This window comes from Aspergillus alliaceus, assembly GCF_009176365.1.
Source record: "Aspergillus alliaceus strain CBS 536.65 unplaced genomic scaffold BDW43scaffold_102, whole genome shotgun sequence".
Classification (NCBI taxonomy): domain Eukaryota; kingdom Fungi; phylum Ascomycota; class Eurotiomycetes; order Eurotiales; family Aspergillaceae; genus Aspergillus; species Aspergillus alliaceus.
In genome coordinates, this window is record NW_022474785.1 from 31,268 (window position 1) to 50,654 (window position 19,387).

The 19,387-nt window shown below is 48.5% G+C and overlaps 8 protein-coding genes across 8 annotated transcripts; 3 read left to right on the forward strand and 5 right to left on the reverse strand.

The window, feature by feature from the left end:
• Window positions 1-1,054: 1,054 nt before the first annotated feature.
• On the reverse strand, window positions 1,055-2,179 carry BDW43DRAFT_295047 (uncharacterized protein). The gene has a single exon (XM_032044011.1). The coding sequence runs from the start codon at window positions 2,122-2,124 to the stop codon at window positions 1,468-1,470; it is 657 nt and encodes a 218-aa protein (XP_031893900.1). The 5' UTR covers window positions 2,125-2,179; the 3' UTR covers window positions 1,055-1,467.
• A 3-nt stretch (window positions 2,180-2,182) lies between these two features.
• Window positions 2,183-3,078, reverse strand: BDW43DRAFT_295048 (Mpv17/PMP22 family protein). Its single transcript, XM_032044012.1, has 2 exons — window positions 2,723-3,078; window positions 2,183-2,652 (listed from the first exon to the last, which is right to left on the reverse strand). Exons 1-2 carry the CDS (start codon window positions 2,938-2,940, stop codon window positions 2,541-2,543), a joined length of 330 nt encoding a protein of 109 aa, XP_031893901.1. The 5' UTR covers window positions 2,941-3,078; the 3' UTR covers window positions 2,183-2,540.
• A 696-nt stretch (window positions 3,079-3,774) lies between these two features.
• Window positions 3,775-4,937, forward strand: BDW43DRAFT_317180 (uncharacterized protein; the record flags this gene model as incomplete). Its single annotated transcript, XM_032048476.1, has 3 exons — window positions 3,775-4,031; window positions 4,207-4,287; window positions 4,343-4,937. The coding sequence occupies 3 exons, from the start codon at window positions 3,775-3,777 to the stop codon at window positions 4,935-4,937; spliced, it is 933 nt and encodes a 310-aa protein (XP_031893902.1).
• A 523-nt stretch (window positions 4,938-5,460) lies between these two features.
• On the reverse strand, window positions 5,461-6,970 carry BDW43DRAFT_295049 (alpha/beta hydrolase family esterase). Its single transcript, XM_032044013.1, has 3 exons — window positions 6,531-6,970; window positions 6,198-6,454; window positions 5,461-6,113 (listed from the first exon to the last, which is right to left on the reverse strand). The coding sequence occupies exons 1-3, from the start codon at window positions 6,733-6,735 to the stop codon at window positions 5,661-5,663; spliced, it is 915 nt and encodes a 304-aa protein (XP_031893903.1). The 5' UTR covers window positions 6,736-6,970; the 3' UTR covers window positions 5,461-5,660.
• A 2,705-nt stretch (window positions 6,971-9,675) lies between these two features.
• Window positions 9,676-11,355, forward strand: BDW43DRAFT_295051 (SNG1 family protein). Its single transcript, XM_032044014.1, has one exon. The coding sequence runs from the start codon at window positions 9,797-9,799 to the stop codon at window positions 11,336-11,338; it is 1,542 nt and encodes a 513-aa protein (XP_031893904.1). The 5' UTR covers window positions 9,676-9,796; the 3' UTR covers window positions 11,339-11,355.
• A 2,240-nt stretch (window positions 11,356-13,595) lies between these two features.
• Window positions 13,596-14,885, forward strand: BDW43DRAFT_317183 (uncharacterized protein; the record flags this gene model as incomplete). Its single annotated transcript, XM_032048477.1, has 3 exons — window positions 13,596-13,957; window positions 14,010-14,448; window positions 14,499-14,885. The coding sequence occupies 3 exons, from the start codon at window positions 13,596-13,598 to the stop codon at window positions 14,883-14,885; spliced, it is 1,188 nt and encodes a 395-aa protein (XP_031893905.1).
• Window positions 14,822-17,089, reverse strand: BDW43DRAFT_295052 (flavin-containing monooxygenase). The gene is made up of 2 exons (XM_032044015.1): window positions 15,207-17,089; window positions 14,822-15,145 (listed from the first exon to the last, which is right to left on the reverse strand). Exon 1 carries the CDS (start codon window positions 16,935-16,937, stop codon window positions 15,297-15,299), a length of 1,641 nt encoding a protein of 546 aa, XP_031893906.1. The 5' UTR covers window positions 16,938-17,089; the 3' UTR covers window positions 14,822-15,145; window positions 15,207-15,296.
• A 1,072-nt stretch (window positions 17,090-18,161) lies between these two features.
• BDW43DRAFT_317185 (uncharacterized protein) lies at window positions 18,162-18,387 on the reverse strand (the record flags this gene model as incomplete). Its single annotated transcript, XM_032048478.1, has 2 exons — window positions 18,162-18,188; window positions 18,238-18,387. The coding sequence occupies 2 exons, from the start codon at window positions 18,385-18,387 to the stop codon at window positions 18,162-18,164; spliced, it is 177 nt and encodes a 58-aa protein (XP_031893907.1).
• Window positions 18,388-19,387: the final 1,000 nt, after the last annotated feature.

A 19,387-nucleotide genomic window follows, 5' to 3' on the forward strand; every position in this document is an offset into this window, starting at 1 on the left:
TGTGATGCCAACCGTGCATACCTTGAGCCCAACAGGAGAGAGCTCAATCTCAAAACTATACTTAATCCACGGTATAAACCTAGCAGGACAACTCTTATGGGCCAAATTAGAGCATCTATATATGATCAAAGGCGAGGGTATCAAAAGAAAGACCCCAAAACTCAGGATATTATTCTTGATTTCACCTATCTATGAGTCCCTTCTTTGTCTTATTTCCGTTTGCCCCACAAAGGGTTACAATTGCAGAAGCATGGTCTTGCACCTCTTCTGAAGTCCGTCTCGTCCGTGAAAAGGTTTGGACACACTTGGTTCCAACTTATTGCTCCCCGATAAACATCTACGCATCCCTCCTGTCCGTGAAGCACCCTTTACGCTAACCTCCCCCCCCACCCCCCACCCCCGGGCGGCCTAGCTGTCAACCCGGGCAGCTTTTTCCACATCCACATCCAAAGTCCGGTGACTGTCAAAGCCCTCATCGTAGTTGAACATCCGGGCTGCACGATGGGCCATGGCCCAATGTACAGTGATTAGGATCCGTCCGTGACAGAAACAGCCCCATGCAACCTCTATGGTTAAGCACCTCAGGATACGAGGTTTTTAAACCGTGAACATAAGTGCAATTGTCCTTAGCGCAGCGGATGGACTCGTACTCTTGCATCGGCTGTCAAGTCCAAATATCAGTATCAACTCCACACAAACTGAACGGAAAAGAAACCTACCTTACATTTCCTGATACACTTACGGTCCAGCCGCAAGCACTTAAACCCCGCCAAAGCAAGCGGACACATAAGTGTGATGAGAATCCGCCGTTTCTTGGACGGTGAGGTTTACGATGTCAGTCTTGCCTAGGGGAGGTGTCACCGCCTTGGCAGGCTTTTAGTATCAATTCGCTGTTCAGCTCTATCCAGAGTGAGAACTAAAATACCTGCTCTCCCGGAAATGTAACGACGAGGGAGCCCTCAGTGGGATCATGATTCCCAAGTTCCTCAGGGGCCAGGTGTAGCTGGATTGTGTTAAATTGTTGGGAGGTCTGTTTATTTCGAGGTTTTCATACAGAGAGCTTGACGACTCTAGCGGGTGACTCAGTTATGGCAACGAGTATTCAGGCTGTGGAAAAGAGGGAGACGTAGTGAATCGAGACCGCATGGATGTGTGATTGAAGGGCCCATGGAGAGTAGAGACGGGTTTGAAAGATCGGCCACGGTCAGTGAATGAAAGTCATGAGTATTATGAGAAACAGCTAGAACAAGAACCGGTGCAATCTCACGTTCTTTCTCTGCGACTGATATAATAGATAACACCTTGTTCTCCCAGTTTGTATATTTTGTGTCCTGACGGTTGTCAACCTTTGAACCCACGTGGCTTCAGTGCGAATGTTGAATATCCATGACGCGCTCTATCAGTGTGAACCATGATACTTCGTATACATCTGCCCCTTTCCCCAAGGATCCGATTCACTCGCCATACTTACGGTTCATCATGATTTTGCTCCCCGTTTGCGGATACAAAACCCGGAACAATCGTAAAGACGACCCCACGGCAGGAAATCAGGTTCCCATCCGAAACTTCCAAGATGAGATGTAAGCGCTTGTCACTCTCCCGGTGAGTGTTACGACCTCTGCGCCGCAAAATTTCGGCTGGTGAAATCATCACAGTAATTCTCGCAGCGCCTTCCGAGCTGAGTGCAAGCTCAGCGACATCCCTCCTCGCATTTCTGTTATTGGACGAAGGTCCAAAGTACTCCCACCACTTGAATGACAGGCTGTCACCGTCAGGATCGCATGAATCCACGGCTTCAGGCATAATCTCCTGTCCTGGCTCTACCGTGATTTCAGTACGCCGGCGACTTTTGTCGCCATTAACAACAGCGACAGGAGCATGGTTCGCCCCAGAAAACTCAGAAACTGTAAGCCATTTCATGCGAGCAGCAAAGTCCCGCTGAAACGACGCCTCTTGCCGTCTCCACACCGTGACATGTGACCCCATAAGCATACGTCCCGACTCGTCAACAACCGTACCAACACTATCAGCGAAATGACCCTCTCCAAAAGCCACAGGCCCATACCGACCGCCCCAAGAGCCCCATTCCGGATGCTTAGAATCAGACAACCCAGTCGGAATCATATACAGAAGCGAGGGGAAATTACTCTCAAGAATAAAGCTAGAATCGGGGTTCTTGGTCCCTAACGGGCCGATGTTCTGTGTATTTTCTCGGACTTACGCAGCCGAAATAACTTCTTTAGTCGCAAAACTCGGGAAATGACAGTAGTCGTCATCAGAGATACCACCCCAGGCCGCTACAGCATAGCGGTTAACGTGATGCGTGATGCACGCTAACGATATAGAAGAGACCCGGCTAGTTTCGCCGAATCCATGGACCCGTGTTATTCTGGTCGGGAATGGAATATGCGCGTGAATACCCATGCCATATCCAAACAGCATAATGATTTATAATGGGTCCTCCGTCCATTCCGACTGGTAGCTTAGTGATACACTCTTCGTCCCCTGAGCAAGAATCTCGGGCAATGTAGAAAGTACTACTAACAAACAATAATATTCTGTCTCTCCAACATCGACCCTCTGTGTAGCACTTGCTCAATAATTGATTTCCCTCTCGAAATCAGGCCCGAATACACACCTGCATTGGCACAGGTATAACCCCCCCACCCCTCCCCCAGGGTTCACCATATCAGGAACGTCTCATTTCTAGTACCCCATATAGAAAAAGCCAGAAAAAACATTCCACCCAAACCAAACACAAGACGCAACAAACACCCTCTCCTCAACCGGGACCGAAAGAAAACACCCCAAAGCACAAGCCGGCCAAATCGTCCACGCATTTCTAATCAACGGCGAGATCTTCCTGGTAACCTCCTCCCAAGGTAAAGATACGCTCACCTGGTACCAGATATTGGTACAATCCAAGAAGGTGACGTTCATTAGGAGGGGGTCCGATGGTTTGACCTAGAACTAGCTTGTGGAGAATGTTGGTCTAGTGAGTCTTTGACTTTTCGGGGTTATCGGGGTTTTGTTGATGGGACGGGACGTGTGGTGGGAAGGTGTTTTCGAGGAACTCTTGCCAGTGGCAGTTGAGGTGAGATTGAACTAGACTAAAGATCGCGAAGTCGAAGAGTGCTTTCCAGTCTAGGGCGTGAGCTGTTTGGGCTTGGCCGTTGCCGATGGGCTGGCAGCGGATTTGAGGTGGGCGGATTGGAGGATTGATTTGGTGTGGTTTTCGGTCATGGTGGCTCTTAGATATACAACTTGTGTTAAGGGGGTTACGAGGTCGAAGGGGGTTTAAGATGGAGTAGGTGTTTGAGGAAAACGGGATATAGAGAAAATCGATATCGTACGTCTGGGATCTCATAGATGAGGTTCTTAGGGCATAGATTGAAGCATTCTATGGCCCCTACCCCCCAGTGGTTAGGGTTGCCCGATCTGGTCGGCTTTCTTCAGCTCTCAGGCCCCATGGGGCAATCAATTAGTGCCTCGCATTTTCCCATTTGAAGGGATTATCATCAACCCTTGCTATAGTATACGAAGGCCGGAAAACAACAAAGAATCGATGATTATAAAATGGGAGTCTAAGAGTATATCATATCTCGCCTTGCCTGCGCACGGAGAGTTTTAGTCTGATCTGAGCAATTCAAGTTCTTTTTGCTTGTAGAATATTTGAGAATCTAAAGAATCAGGCATCATACCAGATCTTCAACTGGCGCCTGGCCCTGATAGGCATGGTATTGTCGCTCGGAGCCCTAGACTTTGGGTTCAACAATGGTTGGTGGGGAGGAGCGCTGGGTCTGTCCGAATTCCAGCACAAATATTGAGAGTACAACTAGGCACTGGGTCACTGCACGATCTCATCGCAAAAGAGCATCTGTGGGAACTGGTACCAGCTCATCTGGTATCATTCTCGATTGTATCGTTGCGCCAACTGTATTGTCGAAACTCGGTCACCGGAAGTTATTCCTAGTAATGTCACTGCTCATGTTGATTGGGGTCACGCTCGAGGCATCTGTCACATCTTTCTGGTAATTAGTGGTTGATTGAATCATCGTATACTCTGGCATTGGGTTAGTATCGAACTGCGTACCATTGTATTTATCGGAGTGTTCGCCACCACGCATTCGAGGTCTGTCCTTCCAAACCATGCAGAATAATAACATCTCCCCCCCCCCCCAGAGGTGCCTTTCTCGGGCTATACAGCTTTTTCAACTCCTTCGACGTATTCCTCGCCTCCATCGTTGTTTACCTATGCCGAGAAGGAACCGACAAATGGCAATATCTGTACGTCGCCACACCCTAACTATCTTCAACCCCTCCCAAACAGCTAACCAAATAGCACCGTAATCCTCTGCCAACTGGCCGTCCCAATCGGCTACATGACCTTCTACGCCTTCCTCTCCGAATCTCCACGCTGCCTAGTCTACCAGGGCAGCTACAAAGAAGCTGAAGAAGTCCTCCGCTCCCTCTCCAACACCCCCTCAACAATCGCCCATGAAATCTCACTCCTCAAAGTCCAAACCAAAAGAGCAAGGCAAACTCCACAGAGCGACCTCCCTCCGCGACTGCTTAAAGACACTAATCTCCGCCGCACTATTATTGCCATCAGCGTCCAAGTCCTCCAACAAGCACAGGGCGTCCCCATCATCCAGAACTACATCCTCGCCTTCATGGAACCGCTCCAATTCCCCGATCCCCTACGGACGAACCTCATGGTAATGGGGTGTAGCTTCGCAGCCCACATCAAGACATTCTTCAGTTTCGATGAGATTGGCTGTCGATACTCGCTATGCATCAGTTCAGTATTATTAAGGAGCGTGATGTTTGGAACAGGGATAGAGTTCGCAACGGGTGATACGAGCACTAGTTCATCGCCTGTGTCGATGGTGTCCATCGCGCTTCTGATTCTCTGGTATTATACGTATCTTACATGAGGTCCTTGGTGCTGGGTTGTTGTTGCCTGGTAAGTCGGGACAGGACAGTTAAGAAAGCGGACGCTGTTCCTTGCTTCTATAGGGAGTTTTCTTACGTCGGTGCCTATCGAATTGTTAATCCGTATACGCGGGCAAGGTTGGGTGGTTTCGTTACCTTTATCTGCGGCGAGTTCTTGGTTTTGGCGGTGGTTTGGGCGTTCCTTATGGTGCTGGAGACGAAGGGGAGGTCGCTTGAGGAGTTGGATGAAATTTATCAGGCAAGGGTTATCTACACGGGGGCTTAAGGTTTGTCAATATAGTGGGATTAGGGATCACATTACTGAGATGCTTGATTGGGTGGGTAAAGGGGTCAAGAAGGTGGAGGAGGAGTGGGTTGAGGGTAGTAATGTCCAGAAGACTTAGAATGGGTATTTCGTATATGTACAACCTCATATTTTTGGAAGGATCATCCAGATTCCCCCAGCGGGTACTTTCGGAAGACTAAATAACTTGTCATCGAATCAATTGCGGGTATAGAATAATCATTTACTCCATTGCTGTGTGACAATTGATAGCTGGGTCTGCTAACCTGGCTTCGTTGAGTATACATCATCAAATAGACCGAGATAGCACTCATTATGGAAATCTTTGAATACACGAACATCGTCTTTAGTAAAAACCGACCAAACGAACAAACAACACCGGATAAGAGACCCCACTCTCCAAAGAAAAAAGAAGAAAATTCTAAACAAATCCAAACCACTTCAAATCCTCCTCCCCATGAATCGGAATATTATGCCCAATCCCCGACGCCAAAACCCCCACCAGCTTCTCTCCCCAAACCGTAGTCTCATAGTTCGCCTCAGGCGTATTACTTTTCTTCTCCTTCGGCGCATCAAACTGATACCCCAGCACGCCCGCCCACTGCTTGCATGTCTCCTGATAGTTCCGCACATTCAAGGTCGTATCAGCACTCCCATGATAGATCTGCATCTTAGGCCGAGAACCACTGTATCCGGGATACATCGCCTTGGCAATGTCAGCCCAATGCTGCGGACTAGTGATCGACTGACCCTGCGAGCAGGTCGAATTCCACGCGTCGGGCTGGTTAGCAGTTGAGAGAAAGCAGCCAGCAGGAACACCCGCGTAGGCGATACCAGCTGCGAAGATATCGGGGTATGTTGCCGCGAGCACATTCTATTGTCAGACCATATTAGCATGATTCATCTACCCCTAACACTCCCCTAATGAAACGAAAGGAAAAGGGGAAGAGGCACATACAGTCATCATAGCCCCCGAGCTCATCCCCACCGCAAACACCCTCTTCTTATCAGCCCCATATTTCTTCACAGTCCAGTCCACCATGTTAGCTATCGAATTACTATTACCACCACCGTTGTGCGTGAGGGTCGCCTGCGAACTGACGTCCCAGCATTTTCCTTCGTAGGGGCTTTCGGGGTAGATTACGATGAAGTTGTGTTTTTCGGATGCTTGGGCGTAGGGTGTGCCGCCGTAGAAGGCTTGCGCTGTTCCTGTGCCTTTTTTTTTGGTTTTGTATCATTAGCTTGGGGACCATGGGGTTTTGAGGGGTTAAGTAAGGGGGTGAGAAAGTACAATAGTGGATTGCGACGACTATGGCTGGGTTCGGGGCTAGGTTGGTCGGAACGTATATGTACATTTTTACGTTGGTAGGGTTAGAGCCGAAGGAGGTGATTTGTTCGAGGGTGCCAGATCTGGGGGTTATTGTTCTGGCGGTGCAGGTGAGGGTGTAGAGGAGCAGTGATAGGACGTGGAGGGGGAGATGGAAATTGAGGAGCATTTTGGCTGGGAAGATTTCTGTTCGCTGGCGTATGTTTGAGTGCTCAGTAGTATCTTATATCTTCATCTTAGTAGAATGTGAGATGTGTGATCTCTCTATATATATATGCCCCCTTGAGGCATACCCCTGATAGATTACACCCTCATGGCTGAATTCAATACAACCGTTGTATACTGCCTGGATACATTCGCTGTCTATTTGCCGGACGAGCGGAGATTTCCCGTCAAGCTTGAAACTCTAGCTTCCGCGCTGGCAGGGATGTAACCGTAGTGTCGTAGAGTACCTTGCTCGGTTCAACTGCGTACTGGTATCGGCATTGAGGGGAAAATACCGTTCGGCCCATACTCCGTGACAAAAATGCTTGAGCTATTGGCCGGTTGTTTCAGGCGCAAGTTCTAGGGTGGGGGGATTTGGCAGATGCTTGTTTCAGCGTGATATAGCCGGTTATTCAGGCAAAAGGTTTAAGGCTATTTGGTCTGTATGGAGGACAATGATTAAATGCGTAGGGAGCTTTGGTTTGAGGGAGGTTGGAGGACATATGATAATGTTGGTGTTGAGGCAGAATGTACATATCCTGATAGGGCTATTTGGCAATAGGTGGGAGACACATTAGCGGGGTAGAGGAGATCGTCAGTGCTATTGCTAGGTTAAAACATCGATTTAATTTCTGGGAAGCAGCGGCAAGAGTTGCGCAACTCTTCTCACCGAACGACCACATGTACCCCGCCGCCTCTTCTCGTTTGTAAGCACATTATCGATCACCTAACCTGTTCTCCGGTCATCTTTTGGAGGTGCGCCTAATACCATTCAGCTCTCTGACCACACGTTCTCACCTCATATGAAGGTCAGTATAACACGCTCTGTTCTGTTGTTGAGAACTCCACCCTCGTTTGGATATCAGATCGTAGAAAATATCATTTCCAGATCTCCTATATAGAAGTACTGGGGATAGTAGTTTAGCACCTAGTCCAATAAGCTCTCGTCGTCATTCCATGATTCATACTAGTCTCCCCTACGACCACAGATACACAAATTCCGCAGGATACCTACGAGTCAAGGGCTTCGACATATTCCCATAAAAATATCAGGGTCGCCATGCGCCAATTAGATCGATTACCCTTGTGCCTCTTTCTAGTGCGAGCCAGTCACTTTGTTTGGGCTTATTATTTACATGCCCGATACACCCTATGCGCCCCATACGCCTTTCTTCTTCATGACAATAAAGTTCTTACGCAGGAAGGCTATAATGAAACTAATACAGTGTTGATATCACCCATCTTTTGGATATTCTTCTATCATTAAACAGAAATTGGATCGGGTGGAATTTTTATTTAAATGGTATTGTTCTTTTGATCCTTTATTACTTCCGAAGTCCAGCTTGCACAAAGACCAAGCTCATACCTACTGTATACTTAACGAAAGTTGCATCAGGCTTATGTTTGAAAAATACTGGCAATAAGTACTGATTGGTTCTAGAAAGCTTCCTCGGGTTTAATTACGGGGTACTTCCTGCCTTCTAACTATAGAAACATTCACAGAACAAGAGTAAATAATGTGAATCCTTCAGTTGCCCCGGACTCCTGGCATGCATGAACAAAGACCCTCCTGAAAACGGGAAAGATAGGAGAGATAATCTAGAACTGAGTGAAATTGAAATTAGCCGTTGATACTGCTATATAAATGAGTTAATCGAGGCCACTGTCGAACATGCCAGCCAGTACATTCCACAATTCACTTCTGCCGACATTCGATATCTCTCGCACTGCGCGGAACCATGTATTTCAGTCATGCAATTGTCCTTCTGGCTTTGTCGGTCGGTATCCTCAGCGGTAACTTTTCCACGAGCTGCAGGAAACCATTCCTCGAATCTATAAAGAGCTGGAGTTGCCCTTACAGCAATTGCAGAGACTTGGCTGGAAAAGTGCAGCCTGGTTGGATCAATCTGAGTCACTGACTGAAGTACACCAGGGAAAGGATTGAACCTGACGCGGAGTATGTATCCTTGCTCCTTATTCTATTCTGCTTTCCCTAACATACCCCAGTCGGAACTTTCATAAACAGAAGTCGTATGTATTTGTGCCCTTCAAGCTCCTTTAATCCTGCTAATAGATAGCCGGGATGGCATACGGAGGTCTTCGAAATCATGTCAGAACTGCGAATTCTCTCCTGAGTTAGGCAAGGAGACAATCCAATGCAAGTGTGGGATTACCAAGACTGGCTTTGGGTCGGTACAGGCGGACTTCGGTAAGTAATGCAAGAAGTTCAGCTGCCAAGCTAGTGTATAATGGAGAATCTACAGATGAAGTTACATCGAACCAAGATGGCAAATCGCACTGCTTCCTTACCACTGGGAACCGGAAGGATGCTTCCGCCCCACTTCCGGCTTTGAGGCCAGACATCTGGGTAAAGAGGTGTGACGTACTCTAGAAGGAGGAGGATAGGCTACTTCGTTGAACTGAGTTATTGTCTTCGACCCAAAGTTGGGTGTCCGAGATTCTAGATCTAGTTGATCAACACCCTAATAGGCTGTCTACATTACGGGTTAGACGCACCTTAATTGCTGTCCGAAAGCAGGACAATAGTTTGGATGGTAATGATTTGATAAGCGCGGATTCAAGCTTGACCTCACTTGTCACATACCCACATAAGGTACCTAGTGCTTGCTCATGTACACGATGAATGGGAGGTTCCCGCCATTCTATATTATACCCGGCTAAATAAGCTTAAGTAAAGATAGAATAAGCTGTTAGGAGAAGCTTACCAATCACCCATAATTTCCTTTACGATCGATGATTGGAGCAAAGTCTCGTATTTCAAGAAACTAATTAAGAGGATATGGTCACCGCTCTACATTAGTTAGTAGCGTCAGGTTTAAGTAAAGCGTTGAGAAAGGAAGGTCACAAACTGGGTTGAGCCAGTGATAGTTAAAAGTGGTGTGTCATCCGAAGCTCCCGGCAGAAAACATTCAATCCCTTCTTTTCCTGACGGGTCAGCATTTAAGCCAATTAGTACCGTGGCACTAACAGAAGACTAAGTGTATAACGATGCCTAATAAGTTATAATGATGCAGTTCTATCCTAAAGCTCGACAGCGTCGCTTGAGCATCTCCAACCCGGCGGTGCGTCGCTCGAGGCTACAATTCCTCAAGCTCGCGGGCCTTAACTTTGCCCTGCTCCAGCTACTTTTCCTCGCTTTGTTTTCATATCTCTTCGGCTCTCTCTTTCGCCAAACTGACCATGTTCATAACATAAATGTTGTCTTCGTGGATTACGATGGTGGTCTCATCGGAACTGCCGTTCGCCAGGCCTACCAACAGCTGGAAGGAGAAGGGTTCCCTACGTTGATTGAACGATCACCACAGCAATTCGAGTCGCCAACGACCCTGCAGTCCGCAGTGTGTAATGTCGACTATTGGGCCGCACTTTACACCACCCCGAACGCTTCAGACCGACTAGCCACGGCACTAACAGGCGGCGATGCTGCATCTTACAATCAAAGCGACGTACTAATTTATATCTGGAACGAGGCGCGGTATTCGACAGTCGCCGATTCGGCAATCGCTAGCAATCTTGACAGTTTATCGCAAACAGCACGCGTCGCATATTACCAGCTCAACGGCACCGGTGCGCTTCAGGCGCTCCCGAGGACAGACGCCGCAGCCGTCGAGGTCTTCACCTCCCCATGGACCCTAACCGCAGTAGACATACAGCCCACCATCCAGGGCTCGCGACTGATCTACAACACCCTCGTCTTCATCCTGATCCTAATCCAGGACTTCTTCTTCCTGGGCACAGTCAACGGCCTCTACGCACAACTGAACCTCTGGATGAAGCTATCCCCAAAACGCATGGTCACCTTCCGCCTACTCCTTTCCGCCGCGTATACATTCGTCGGCTCCCTCTGCGCAGCAGGCAGCATCTGGGCCTTCCGCAAAGGATGGCACGTCAACGGCAACCAGTTCGTCCTAACCTGGATGGCAATCTGGCTGTTCGGCCACCTGAACTTCCTGACCCTAGACGTCTTCACGGTCTGGCTACCCCCTCCGTTCGTGCCCATGGCTCTCATCACATGGATCGTGTTGAATGTAACCTCTATACTACTCCCGTTCGAACTATCCCCGGCCTTCTACCAATGGGCCTATGCCCTCCCCGCGCACGCGTTGTATCAAATCCTCATCGATATCTGGTCCGGCGGATGTAACCCGCAGCTCGGTTATGCGCTGCCTGTCCTCTTCGCATACGAGCTATCGAGTTTAACCTTAAGCTGTATTGGGGTATATCGACGCTCTCATCTTGCCTTTGTCGCGAATGAGGGGGAAGAGAAGAAGTTGCAGGAGTGTATTGCCGCGACCTTAGCGGAGAAGGACGAACCGGCGGTGCTAGAGAAGTCGACGCCAAGACGGGAAGATGAAGCTGGCGAAGGTGCGGCGCCAACGGATGAGGAGGGTACTCTGGAGTCCGGTGCGCCGATGCGCAGATTGAGAACGATCCCTACTTCGACTGAGCGACAGGAATTGGTGGACCGGATCACTCGGGAAACGTCGCGACTACGTCGTGAGAGGACTGTTGAACGAGGGCCGAAGTTTGATCTTGTTGGAGAGTGATACTGGGTTTAGTACTGGGCATATTTTATTTATTAGTTCTCTATTTGGTTATTGGAACATTAATTAATTAATTAATTTCTCGATTCATTGGTAACAATGCAATGTCCATAATCCGATTGGTTGATTCAAGACTATGACTCTACTAACTCCTTGAATCTCATTTATCCGACTCTCTCGGCCATTAAGTGAGCGATTTCTAACCTCAGCTTGTTTAACAACCCTATCCAAGTGATCCTCCGTCGACATTTACTATGCCCGCACCCCTACTTTGTTAACGGGTTCCCCGGCCCAGCAGGCAAGCTCACTGTAACTACAGCCCTCGCAGCATTAGACGACACAATCATTCTTATCGGTAACCACAAGCTGATCGACCCTGTGGAGGCTGAGTACCCAAGAGATCATCCGGAATACCCAGATTAAACGGAAGCTACGACGACAAAGTGTCTTTGATGAATATGTACTCGGCCCCGTTATGAAATCGCGCGTAGTTGTGTTCAATGGTTAGTTGCTTTTTCCTTGGTTCTCTTGGAAAGTTTGAAACGCATGCTGCGGACTGGGGACGAGCTCTAACAGGCTCTAGTGCTATAAAGCCGTATTTAAAACTACATTGGCTGAATGGGAAGGAGCTAGGGATTCCGGAGGGAGACCTTGACGCCGCAAAGAAGAGAGTATACAATCCATTTCCATACGTACGGACCACTAACCTCTGACTGGTATTTTCCCTAGACACTTCAGTGATCATGCCATTACCTCATTCTCGGACTAAGACTGTCTCAATGAACAGGTGTTCCTCGTCGTTGACGATGCCAGTGTCGCTTCGTACATGAACAATTCATACTCTGCTGCCACAAAGTTCGTCCCACCCGGCGACTTCGCAGGCTTCGTCCTCGCTATCGATGCCAATTATGACCCTGAAGAGGGCATAGAGCGACCAGATGAGTCCCCAGGATACTACAGACAAATGCGCATTCTAGGTAACTTGATCTGTGTAGATTTATACGCCATGCTCTTGTCTTAGTCCGCCCTACTCGAAGACTTGTGGTCTCTGGCTATGTACCATCCAGACGGAGTCTACGTCGGCCCTTCTGTACCCTTACAGCGGATATGCTGGATGATTCAGAACAATATTCGTGCTCAATCATTCAAGCAAATGATAAAATATGCACGGGCAAAGATGGTCGGGACAGCACCAGCTCCACCGGCTATACCACCTTCATGAACTGGACGAAGCGAGCTGCATGGCGCCATACGGGCTTTACTACTACGCCATGTTGCACAGAATCTGCGACAGGAAGGTAACTTGCGAGCCGCGGTAATAACTGAGGTAGTTGTAAATATGCAACCAGGCGAACAGCCGGACTGGGATAGAATTCAAAGGCGGTTGGACTCTGAGCCTGAAGGGGATGAATCGGGGTCAAATACGCGGGATAGAACAAGGAGTTCTGATGATCATTGTATTCCACCATAGAGCGTCGGCTTTGAGATCTATATACCACTTAATGTAAAAGGTACGGGCCTAGATCTTATAGCCTTTCAGAATAATGATATTTAACAGCTTTTAAACTCCCGAGTCCAAGTCGTTCTAGCGTTTGTGCTTCTGATTACTGTGTGTCAGGTCAATCTTCTCGCCAGTGCTGAGGTAGTCTGTTTGTGCCTACATAGCTAGATCCAGTCGTCCGTCTCTAATGGTTCAATATTACTTTGATTATTGGATCAACGTTTACACAGGGCACCTGAACAGTTCTCATTGTTGTCAGCTAGGGCCTACACTGACATCAAACATAGTAGTACCCGCCCAGCGTTCGGACCTTTTCTGGTCAAGTGGTTTATTGGGGTTTATACTTGGCTTGTGAAGAGCTACCCATTTTGCTATAGGGTACTTGTATATCTTTGTGATATATGTGACAATTTAGGGGAAAGGTGGGCGCCGTATATGGTTTGGCCTATTTTATCTCAACTTTCAGTAGGTGGTTCTGGAGCAGCCTCAGGCTGCGCTTTCTAGGATTCCGGTTCGCCTCTAAGCAAGCCCCATGGAATCATGCGGCATATGATCGATATCAACATGTAATACCTACGTCGAGATTTGTAGTGTAGCGAGTTAGGTGGCCACCGCACTCTTCTACAGAGCCCACAATGGGTCGATTGTCAAACCTACACGCTTCTCCACGTCACCACATCACAGGAGTTTACAGCCTCCCTTTACAAAACCCCTGATTATCGAGTGCTAGTGCGCACCATCACAAACCGACCCGGCAAAATGCCGAGCAGTCTCGGGTGCAAACGAAACGTGGAGGATGGTTCTGCAAGTCCTCCATTGCCGCGACCTGGCTCGCCCCTCTCGCTCTATGCGATTATTCGCCAATACCCAGGCATACGTCTCTACATTCAGCCCTTACTCTGGACCAAAGCTCATCTACTGCTTTTGGATTGCAACTTCACTCTTCAACAAAGACGGCCACGGAGGATAGCACGTCCAGGTTGTTTAGATCATGTCCGCAATACGAAGCTCTATTGCGACACCCTCTATGCTATAGCCAATCTACAAGAACGAAGAGGCGCAGAGTCCAGCAAGCTCACCGTTGAAAGAATCCTTGCTGCCTATAATATCTGTCCTTTACAGTAAGACTCCCAGCGTCGTAGAATGCGGATCGTGCGGCTAACGCTATTGTAGTCTTGGATGCCTGTCTTTCCGTTTCAATCACCGGATTAGGGTGCCCCTCCTACCGGATCGTGTTTTCTCTCGAGATCCGGGCTCAGCAATTATCGCCTATGTTAGTTATGACAGTATACAAAAGCTTCGGCGGAGCAATTTTCATGGCTCCCGCTCCAATCGAGCCAACGTACCCGTTTACAACATCCGAGAGAAACTGCTACGCTCCATTCAGCCCCGTAATAAACACGAAGACCCATATATCGCGGCGATCCTAATTGGGCTTGCTCAGCAGCAGCGAGCACGGGAACAGGCGAACCAACAAAATATCAGAGACGTAATGTTAAACATGCCAGGCGTTATTGAATATGCCGCGCCACGTTCTACAGTGTCGACCCTGGCCCTTTCGCCCGGTGGCGGTACAGAGCACACCACCTGGGCCGCGTCCAAGTCCTTCAAGGTATACACCTCTACCGTACAGAGTTTCTTCTAAGTATTGACTGTAAAAAGGTCAACCTGCTCGCGATCAAAGGTCAATTTCTCTACGTCTATACTGCTACTATACCGTCTGAGTTTCTCGACAGATTCGATGAGCCATCAAGCTCCTTTCCACACTGCCCGGTGACTATAGAATACCATTGTATCTCTTTCCACGAACCAGACTGCATGATAGAGACGCTTCACCTGCTACTCTGCACTGGCTCCTGCCGGTTATGCGCCAGGGGCGAGGCGCAAGTCGCTAACGTACTGCACCAATACAATAATATGCGGCCCGACGATAATATACAATACGAAGGCAGCTATAAAGCCCTAGTCTCTTCGTTCCGGACCATGTCGATTGAATCTAGAAACTATTCTCGACAGGGCGTTGCCCCAAGCTTTCAGGTGAATGTCTAGGGCCCTCTACAGACCCACAGAATGTTACTCCTTGCTAGGCCTTGTGAATTGTTTCTCTTCCCTCTTTTGTAATTCAAGCTTTCGTGTTTTGCGTCGTGGAGGGTATTTATTGGACATATCCCAGCATATTCCTTTCAGTCCGCCGGAGAGTAGCCAAAGGTTGTCATGGACTTATCAGATTTGCGAGCCCTCGTGCATTGTCTTTTATCATTGAGCCAAAGGGCCAGTCTCACACGGCTCGTGTTTACATTATCGGGACACTATTTGTATTGCTAGTCTCTTAGTATTTATGCTTCAAACGGTCAATGGAATTTTGCTTACACGAATACCTCCGGCATGTCCCCCGAAACGTGTTTATTACTCCAAGAGATCCAATAAAGCATTATCCGCTATCCTATGAATCTGATGTATCTACAGTCGTGCCTGTTTAGTTGAAGGACCTAATGGACTCTGGAATCCCTCGAACCCGCGCGCTTTGATATCAGCCAGTCGGCCCCTAAAGGTCCCTAAACCCCCAAAGTAGAAGGGAGCCGACCGAGCTTTCCCGTCGATATTGCTCCCAAGTAGCCACGATGGAACCTTCTCAAAGAGGGTCCCCGCTGTGGATGATCTACTCAGCTCTGTCCAAGCCTGTTCAGCCTCCCTCGTAGCTTCAATCTGACATCCACAATCCGTCTGCTTGGATATTTCCTCCGCCCGTCGGACCAAATCCAGAATGAAGTCGATGCTTGTCTCCGTGGCCGGGGGGATGTTGGCAAAAGCCATATGCGGCCCGTTCACCAGCAGTAGATTCGGGAAGCCATGCACAGACACCCCGACATACGAGCTGGGACCAGAAGGCTTCCACATATCATACAAATTTGTACCCTCCCGGCCGCGAATATCAACCTTAGCATACGACCCATCGACTGCATCAAACCCAGTCGCAAAGATAATCACATCCAGCTCGTACACAGTCCCATCCGCCGTGCGTATCCCCTCCGCCACAATGTCCGTAATAGGATCCTTCTTCACGTCAACCGCAAACACATTCTCCCGATTAAACTTCTCATAATACCCATCATCACAAAGCGGCCGCCGTGCATACAGCTCCCGCGGCGTAAGCACCTCCCTCTTCTGCGGATCCTTCACTATCCCCGCAATCTTGCCCCGGATAAACTCGCACACCTCATCATTCGCCGCCTCATCAACAACAAGATCCGAAAACCCACCAAACATAAACCGGAACGCGTTCCCAGCCGCCCAGAGCTCCTCGAGCATCTCCTGCCTGTCCGCAGGCGCCACAGACATGAACGGTCTGTTCGGCTCCGGCATCCCCATCGCAAACGTCGATGTCCGTGCATCGGTGATAATAGCCGCATAGTTCCTATTCACCAGCTCCCGTTCCGCGGCCGTAACCTCCCTGTTCCCCGAGGGAACACTATACTGCGGCCGGCGGATGAAAACATGCAGAGATTTCACCGTGTCCGCGATAGCAGTGACAACCTGTACACCCGATGACCCGACCCCGATGACGCCAACCCGCTTGCCCTCAAGCTTCACATCCGGATTCCACGACGAGGTATGCTGAATCTCCCCCCTGAAGACATCCCGACCGGGAATACCAGCGTAATTCGCCTTAACCAGCAACCCCAGCGCCGTGAACAGGTACTTAACATAAAACACATCCCCGGTATCGCACCTCACCGTCCAGGTCTTCGTCTCCTCGCTCCAGATCGCAGACCGCATCGTCGTCCCAAACTGCATGTCTTTCCTCAGATCATACCTTTCCACTACGTGTTGTAGATATTCTAGTATCTCGGGTTGAGTAAGGTACCATTTCTTCCAGGGATAGGTTTGTAGTAGTTCACGATCGAAGAGGAAGCGGTACAGATGACTCCATGTATCGCTTAAAGCACCCGGGTACCGGTTCCAGTACCATGTTCCGCCGACGTCAGGGGCTGTTTCGATTGCTTTGACTTTCAGGCCTTCTCTGCGGAGGGAGTAGAGGGAGTAGATGCCGCCGAAGCCGGCGCCGATTACTAGGGCGTCGAGGTGGTGTTCTTTAGCCATTTTGGAGGTGGTTTGGGGAGTACGAGGCGGAGAGCGTGGTACGCGGTTCTGGCGAGGACTTATGGGGGAAAAAGGCCCCTGCCGGATCGACGTAGCCGTGTCCACTGAGTTATGGTGGGTTTTGTGGTTGTGCAGATGGACCCTTGTCGGGTGATGGGGGTTGACTGGGATTACCGAGTTGTAGATATGGTGGTGGTTGGCTGGGTAAATTGTCTAGAAGTGACGACGACATTACTTTTTAGGGCCGTGGATCGTGTGATTCGTGGTTGATCCTTGTCCTGCAGGAATGGTGGATATCGGGCTGGGGTGTTGTATGGGTCGGAACCCCTCACGACGGTGCATTCGAGTTATGTGCTCTGACCTCGGTTGACAGAAGTACGGAGGTAAGATTAATAATTTCGATATTATAGACCGAGCATGGTCTTAATGGAGATAGTGGAACGACGGCAAGACTGTAAGATTGTCCGGGGACGAGACATTCCTTTAAAGGGCTTTTGTGTCTCTAATATAAGTATTTTTTTTAGACGCTTTGTACAGCACTGATCCTGGGGTGCACGAACCAGACTTGGGAACGATTTGACGTTGTGTGAAATATAGTCTATTGCCAAGGTTGCTGATTCGCATCGAGCTTGTGATACATAGGTCGTCTTACATACTTACGTTCATGCATGTAGCCTGATCCATGCCATAGCCTATGCGCAGAATCCGAGATTGAGGAATCCGGAGCAGACTGGATGAAGGCTCTGCGTTATATACTGCAAAGGTAGAGTGTAGGGGTATTGAAAGGGAGCGGACAGAAGGTGATATCATCGTGAAGGGATGATATCACTAGAAGAGCAAGTCGCAGCCACAGCCTCGGGTGTGGCTTATGATGGAGCATATTAAAGCATTAAGTTATGAATCGCTTCTATTAAGGTAGTCTGTATTATAAATTGATAGAGAAAGCGTAGTCAACATTCAGAATTCAGCCTTCAACTAGTAGAAGTCTACCACACAGGTTCCGGCAAGAAATGCAATAAATCGGTTTATAGATGCCAATTGAGCCTAGATCTCCAAGGTTCCAATTCTTCATTTTAAGGAAGACAGCCACATATCATGCCAATGTTTGTATGCCCATTGGGAAAGATTACCAGGTATACTCAAGGATCACTATTGCGGCAGCATGTCCAGCAGACCTAATCAACCTATTAGAAAATTGTCATGACATAACAGAAATAAAAGAACCTATACATCGTTCTGTCGCTCCTTATGCTAGGTGTCTGTCAGTTATTATAAATTCATTTGATCTGCGACAACCTACCCAACCCCTTGGGCATATGGGCTCGTAGACAAAACAGATGAACCAACATGAGCGCTGGTTTACTTCGGTGCTGTTGGTGTTGACAGGCATTGCAAGACCCAGTGACGCATATGCTGCGATAGTGGCTAGTGCCAGCTTCGAGAGATTCATGGCGAATGGACTGGAGGGCAGTTTTAGGGTCTCTTTTGATTTGACCTATTGGAGGGAGAGGGGCGCGTATGAGGAGTAGGAGTGCACTTTGAAGTGTCCGGGTCTTTCGAGAGTTTATGTATCGGTCATATACGACTGGTCTGTTACACTGGTGCCTGCATATTCGGCGGCCGTTGTAACATCGCCATATTCCTGGATGAGAGGAACCAGTACTCAAAGGGAGAAGGTCCATGGAATTAGGTTGTTATGCCATAGCTGAACGACAGGTAATGGGAGACGTATTATCATGAAACTGTTACGATCACAGGAGACTACATATCCAGTCATGAGCTATGATGAAAGAGTTAGACCTAAAGACTTTGGCAAAGTAAGAGTATGGGAAGGACAGGCAGTGGAGTACAGCACTCGGAAGGCAGCTCAGGATATGAGATCAAGTAAGAAGACACATATTCTCATTTCTCCACGCTGCATTCCGCATTAATACAAAGCAGTGTACCTTCACGAGACATCATGTAGCTACATCTTTTAACACTCATGCATTACAATTGTGCTGGATGTTCTATATCTCAGCGTATAGCACCCAAAAAATGGCACGTGTATTGAGCCTTTCTCTCACACTGCAGGTTGCTAGCTTATCCTTGAGCATCGTACATGTGTTCCCATAACCTCCCATGTCTTGTCATTATTCGGCACATTATAGTTTCGGCAAATTTTTAGGGTGCTTGGATTCAGGGTCATAGCCAGTGTATATAAATCTGAAATCTTTGTTACACGGGTCTCCTTCGCCGGTGAAATCCGTAAAGCTTTAACAGAAGCTATAAAGGGCCTATACACGTTTTTCTATTTTTATCCTAATGCATAGCGAACGTAGAGAGCCCCTCCTACCTTGAGACCATCGACGATAAAATAGGGAAATGGTAGCAGCCGGGTTTTTTACCCATTTTTGCACCGATAATCTCGCCCTTGTGCAGAGACGTTTAGATATATATCCATATCTCAA

Bases quoted from the DNA above. Each gene is read 5' to 3' on its own strand.
- BDW43DRAFT_295047 (XM_032044011.1), bottom strand. From the start codon at position 2,124: ATGATTCCGACTGGGTTGTCTGATTCTAAGCATCCGGAATGGGGCTCT.
- BDW43DRAFT_295048 (XM_032044012.1), bottom strand. From the start codon at position 2,940: ATGAACGTCACCTTCTTGGATTGTACCAATATCTGGTACCAGGTGAGC. The intron at 2,653-2,722 runs CTATATGGGGTA...GGGGGGTTATAC, and splicing joins AATGTTTTTTCTGGCTTTTT to CTGTGCCAATGCAGGTGTGT.
- BDW43DRAFT_295049 (XM_032044013.1), bottom strand. From the start codon at position 6,735: ATGCTCCTCAATTTCCATCTCCCCCTCCACGTCCTATCACTGCTCCTC. The intron at 6,455-6,530 runs GTACTTTCTCAC...CCAAAAAAAAAG, and splicing joins AGTCGTCGCAATCCACTATT to GCACAGGAACAGCGCAAGCC. The intron at 6,114-6,197 runs GTATGTGCCTCT...GTCTGACAATAG, and splicing joins GCTCGGGGGCTATGATGACT to AATGTGCTCGCGGCAACATA.
- BDW43DRAFT_295051 (XM_032044014.1), top strand. From the start codon at position 9,797: ATGATGCAGTTCTATCCTAAAGCTCGACAGCGTCGCTTGAGCATCTCC.
- BDW43DRAFT_295052 (XM_032044015.1), bottom strand. From the start codon at position 16,937: ATGGCTAAAGAACACCACCTCGACGCCCTAGTAATCGGCGCCGGCTTC.